The 5,099-nt window shown below is 40.0% G+C and overlaps 1 protein-coding gene across 1 annotated transcript; it reads left to right on the top strand.

Moving 5' to 3' along the window:
* Positions 1–214: 214 nt before the first annotated feature.
* LOC130948860 (uncharacterized) lies at positions 215–2,478 on the top strand. Its single transcript, XM_057877734.1, has 4 exons — positions 215–587; positions 668–1,511; positions 1,605–1,962; positions 2,176–2,478. The coding sequence occupies exons 1-4, from the start codon at positions 215–217 to the stop codon at positions 2,476–2,478; spliced, it is 1,878 nt and encodes a 625-aa protein (XP_057733717.1).
* Positions 2,479–5,099: the final 2,621 nt, after the last annotated feature.

Here is a 5,099-nt window from a genome sequence, read left to right as displayed (position 1 = left end):
GTATCGCGACGGTGAGATAATACGTAATACTCATGAGGGAGTGAGGTTTGTGTGCCAGAATCCGTTTTCATTTGTAGTTCCATGCACCATGACGTTAATGGAGCTTTAGAACGGTCTCTGTCAAAGCATGAAGAACGGTACGTTAATGAGAGTGAGCAGAATTCTGTACCGGAATCTGATTGTAGTTTGTGGTAGTCTGATACAATTTGATACCATGGCAATCACTGACGAAGTGACTATGCAGAATATGTTTCAAATTTACCGGCAGACTCTGATGCGGCAACCACAGATGGAGCTGTATGTTGAGTTTGAAACCGTAAAGGCGGAAGGGATTCAAAATGATTTAGAGGTGGAGGATGATAGAGTTGCAGTGTACGAGGGAATGAATAATGACAGCGAAGAGGACTTCGAAGCCACTTATGTAGCTGGCGACGAAGACGAGAATGGTGATGTGGGAGTTGAGACAGCAGCGGATAATGTAGTGGTTCACTCATCGATTAGTCAATCGATGAATGTGCCACCTTTTATGCGTGAGTTGGATCTCGAAGCCATGCATGCACCGGAGTTTCCGGAATATTCAAACATAGGTACGTGATGACCGAATAATACGTTTTTCTTAATCTATATTTTGGATTGATTAATAAACGATGATGGGAACTTTCTGTAGGCATTGCTGATCCTGAGGACGGAGAGTTCCGAATTGGAATGAAATATAGTTCTAGAAAGTTGGTCGTGGCAGCAATTAGAAGTTACACCATCACTAGAGGAGTTGACTACGATGTGTATGAGTCTGAGCCACAGACGTTCTATGCAAAATGCAAGATGTATGGGTGTGGGTGCGACTGGCTTATCCGAGCCAGCTTGATACGGAAAAAAGGTTGTTGGGAGATACGCAGATACAATGGTAGGCACACGTGCACAATGGGAGTGATTTCACAAGATCATTCCAAGTTGGACTCGGATATAGTTGCTGAGGCTATAAGGCCATTGGTCGATACTGACCCGTCCATCAAGGTGAAATCTATAATAGCCGAAATCCAGTCAAGATTCAACTATACCATCAGTTACCGAAAGGCTTGGTTGGCAAAGCAGAAGTCCATAGCGAAAGTTTTCGGTGATTGGGAGGAGAGTTTCCAAGCCTTGTCATGGTGGCTCTCGGTTATGGTTCAAAATATGTCTGGGTCAGTTGTCCAAGTAGAAACACGCCCACTGTACAATGGGAATGAAGAGGCGCAAGGGGTAAAAATACTTCATCGCGTATTTTGGAGTTTCAATCCATGCATTAGGGCATTTAGGCATTGCAAGTCCCTATTTCTGGTTGACGGCACACACCTATATGGAAAGTACAAACGTACACTTCTGGTCGCTGTTGCACAGGATGGAAACCAGAACATTGTGCCTATTGCTTTTGCCTTGGTGGAAGAGGAGACAGCTGATGCGTGGCACTTCTTTCTCAGGAATCTGCGAATGCATGTTGTCAAAAAAGATGGTGTGGGAATGATCTCAGACCGGCATGAGTCAATTTAGGCAGCAGTAAATCGTTCCGCAGGTGACAGGCAACCTCCAAGAGCATGGTGGATGTTTTGTATAAGGCATATCGGCAGCAACTTCCTACGAGCATTCAAAGTCCCTCACTTGCAAAAGCTTGTGGTCAACATTGGGTATTCAAGAACGGTGGAGGAGTATAACCTCAACTATAAGAGGTTGGAAGAGCGAGGCGAGGCATATGCCAGGTGGTGCGACGCCATTGGACTTAGACATTGGGTATTGGCATTCGACGAGGGATATCGATGGGGCCATATGACGACGAACCTTGTCGAGTGCATTAACTCAGTGTTGAAGGGTGCCCGTAATCTACCTGTGTTGGCACTAGTCCGAGCAACATATTATCGGTTAAATGAACTTTTTACGTGGAAGAGTGCTGAGACTCACGAACGCAAGCGTGCTGGATTTACTTATTCCGTATTCGCACAACAGCGGATAGAGGCAAGTATGCAACAAGCTGGGAATATAGTTGTGCACTGTTTTGACTGACGAAATGAGGTATTTGAGGTGCGCAAAATGACTAGCGGAAAGGTGTTAGTCGTTGATCTTACGCGACGGACGTGTGACTGTGGGCACTTTCAGGTGGAACGAATACCATGTCGCCATGTTATTGCTTGCTGTGCTAACTAGCGAATCGATTGGCAGCTGTATGTGCATGACATGTACAAGATGACAGAGATTCATAAGGTATATAGATTCGAGTTCACACCGTTAGGTGATGCCAAGACATGGCCTGCATATGAGGGACCCACATTGGTCGCTAATCCCGCCTTGAGGCGAACATTGAAAGGTCGCCCAAAATTGACCAGATACTTGAATGAAATAGACTCACGCGACATGCGTGGTCCTCGGATATGCCGTCCCTGTGGTGCTCAGGGTCATAGTCGGAGTCGATGTCCTCAGCGTGCTGGACCGAGTGGTGCGGGGGAATGACTTTTATTTTCATTGTGTTTGTATTTCTAAATTTGCATTTTGTTAAGAGATTTTCTTTTTTATCTTAGTTGTGTTTGTATTTTTAAATTTGAGATTGTCCATTGATGTTTAACACCAGGTTAATATTAACATTTACTACCTTCCTGAAGCAAATATACAAATTTTTAACTACGAATAATATCGACCAACATACAGAACATTAAATACGAATACATTAAACCTTAGGATGAAATCTAAAAACTCCAATCCGATGCTCACTTCCTACGAGCCATGCTCTGACTCTGAACGAAGTCACTACTACTGTCAGTCCATCCACTCACAAGCTCTTCATCAATGGGTAAACCAAATATTTGTGTGATATCTTTCAATGTCACCGTAATCTCACCCACCGGCAACACAAAAGTGTGAGTCTTCGGCCTCCACCTTTCAACCAGAGCAGCTAACAATGGGTGAAATCCTCTTATCACCCCAATCCTCGATACGTGGTAGAATCCCATGGTGCCTAAGTAGTTTTCGACCATCGGGTTTCAACTTTATGGCGGATCCAGTTTACACACCAACAAATTTCTGTTAGACTGCATCAACAAAAATATATTTATTAGATTAGTTATAAATATTTATTTATTAGTAAACAAATATTAGCATATTTATTATAAAATGTATGTATTCATTTAATAATATTTTCATATTTATTTATTTTAATATTTTATTTGTTCAAATAATTAACTAACGTTACCAGTTTCGCAGTTAAAATATTTTTTTTTCGTGCATCAAAAATATATATTTCTCTAATATTTAATAATAACAACGTATATTTATATATTCTAATATTTATTTATTTATTACTTTAATATTTATATATTAAAATTTTGAATATATTCAACATACATATTTATTTACAGAATATATATTTTACTATAGTATTATTTTTATATTTTATCGTAGAAAAATATATTTTTTATAAAATTTTTATTATATTGTATAGTATAATATATATTTATTTTAGTATTTTTAAAATATAAAATTAATCTAAAATTAAAAAAATTATATTTTAATATGTTAAATAACAAAAAATAACAAAAATTTAAATACACAATAAAAATATAATTTATTAACTTATATAAATTGAATGATCCAAACAATTTATAATATGTTCCTTCGAAGCATTATAATTACGAACCATTTTTTAAAATAAATACAAAGTAAATATATATATATATATATATATATTTTTTTTTTTCCTATTTTTCCAGCAGCAACCCCTTATTTCCCTCTTTGTTGAATTGCAACCCTCTTTCCCTCTCTGATGGTGTAATGCTCTTCTTCCCTCTCACTAACACACTATTGCTTCTTTTGCACTTGAAGAGGCTCTTTATACAGAGCAACTTAGGCCACGCTTGTTGTTTATCACGGTGAGACCTGTCCCCTGCATGGAGACAATGGTTAACACGCCCCCCGTGGTGCAGGCCACATCAGGACTCTGCAACGCCAGCTCCACCACGCTCCCTGCGTGGTGCCAGAGCCTTGCATGCGAGCCACGTCACCACGTCCCCGGCATGTTGTTGGGGTGCTGACACACTGTTGAGGAGCAGAGACACCACTCTTCCTGTGTGTTGCATGGCAGCTCCACTGCTCGGTAAATTACCCAACCCTCTAATATCCTGCCAAAACACCAACTTCTTTCCCATAACAAAATAATTTCCGTTAAATTCTTTTAAGGAAAAATGATGCTGACATTTTAATATTTTATACGCATTGGTTTTTTTAAACAATAAAGCACACACATACCCTATAAATTATTATTAAAAAATAAAAATAAGTATTGTTTTGGTTCCTAATGTTTATGATCGGAATTGAAATCATCTCTCATATAATTTTTTATTTCATATTAAAATCGTTTTTTTTTAATAAAATTTTTAATTTTATTACTAAATTATCCATACTTTAATAAAAAATATAAAAATTTTAAAAAAATAAAAGAAAAGAATACGTTGGGGGAGGAAGGAAAAGGGTACGTGAAGAGAAGGGGGGGATGAAGAGGGGGAAGGGGAAGAGGGGAGGAGGGGAGGGGAGACGGAAGCGGCGGCAACACTGGTGACCACTCACTATCATCGTCGCGTCTTCTCCAACTTCGCAGGCTCACTCACTCTCTCTCTCTCTCTTCAGCGGCGACACGACGACCTGCACCTCGCGGCTGGACAAGACTGAGCGGCGGCTAGGCGCGACGCATTCCTCACCTCGATGGCGACGCGTGTGACGGCGATGACTCCTCCCCCTCGGTCACTGGCTCACGTCCTTCTCTCCCTTTCCCTTGGGTGCAACACGATGGCGACGCGTCTCCTCCCCCCTTGGTCATTGGCTCGCCGTCACCCCTTCTTTCCCCTCTCTTTTCTGCTTCTGCTTGAGCTTCTGTTTCTTCTGCTTCTTCTGCTTCTATTTCTGTTTTTGTTTTTAATTCTAATTTTGATTTGTTATTTTTTTATTTTATTATTGTTGTGTGTTGATTTTGTTGGTGAATCTGATTTGATGTTCTTGAATTTGATTTGGTATATTTGGTGATGGTAAAAGTGCTGATGGTGATGGTAAAAGTGCTGGTAGAAGTGGAGGATATTTTTGTCCAT

The sequence above is a fragment of the Arachis stenosperma genome, chromosome 9 (assembly GCF_014773155.1).
Source record: "Arachis stenosperma cultivar V10309 chromosome 9, arast.V10309.gnm1.PFL2, whole genome shotgun sequence".
Taxonomy (NCBI): domain Eukaryota; kingdom Viridiplantae; phylum Streptophyta; class Magnoliopsida; order Fabales; family Fabaceae; genus Arachis; species Arachis stenosperma.
This window is presented reverse-complemented; position numbering and strand designations above follow the sequence as displayed.

Excerpts from the sequence above, each read along its gene's own strand:
- LOC130948860 (XM_057877734.1), top strand. The coding sequence starts at position 215 with ATGGCAATCACTGACGAAGTGACTATGCAGAATATGTTTCAAATTTAC. Across the intron at positions 1,512-1,604 it reads GTGGGAATGATCTCAGACCG|CAACTTCCTACGAGCATTCA; the intron begins GCATGAGTCAAT and ends GCATATCGGCAG. Across the intron at positions 1,963-2,175 it reads GTGCTGGATTTACTTATTCC|CGAATCGATTGGCAGCTGTA; the intron begins GTATTCGCACAA and ends TGTGCTAACTAG.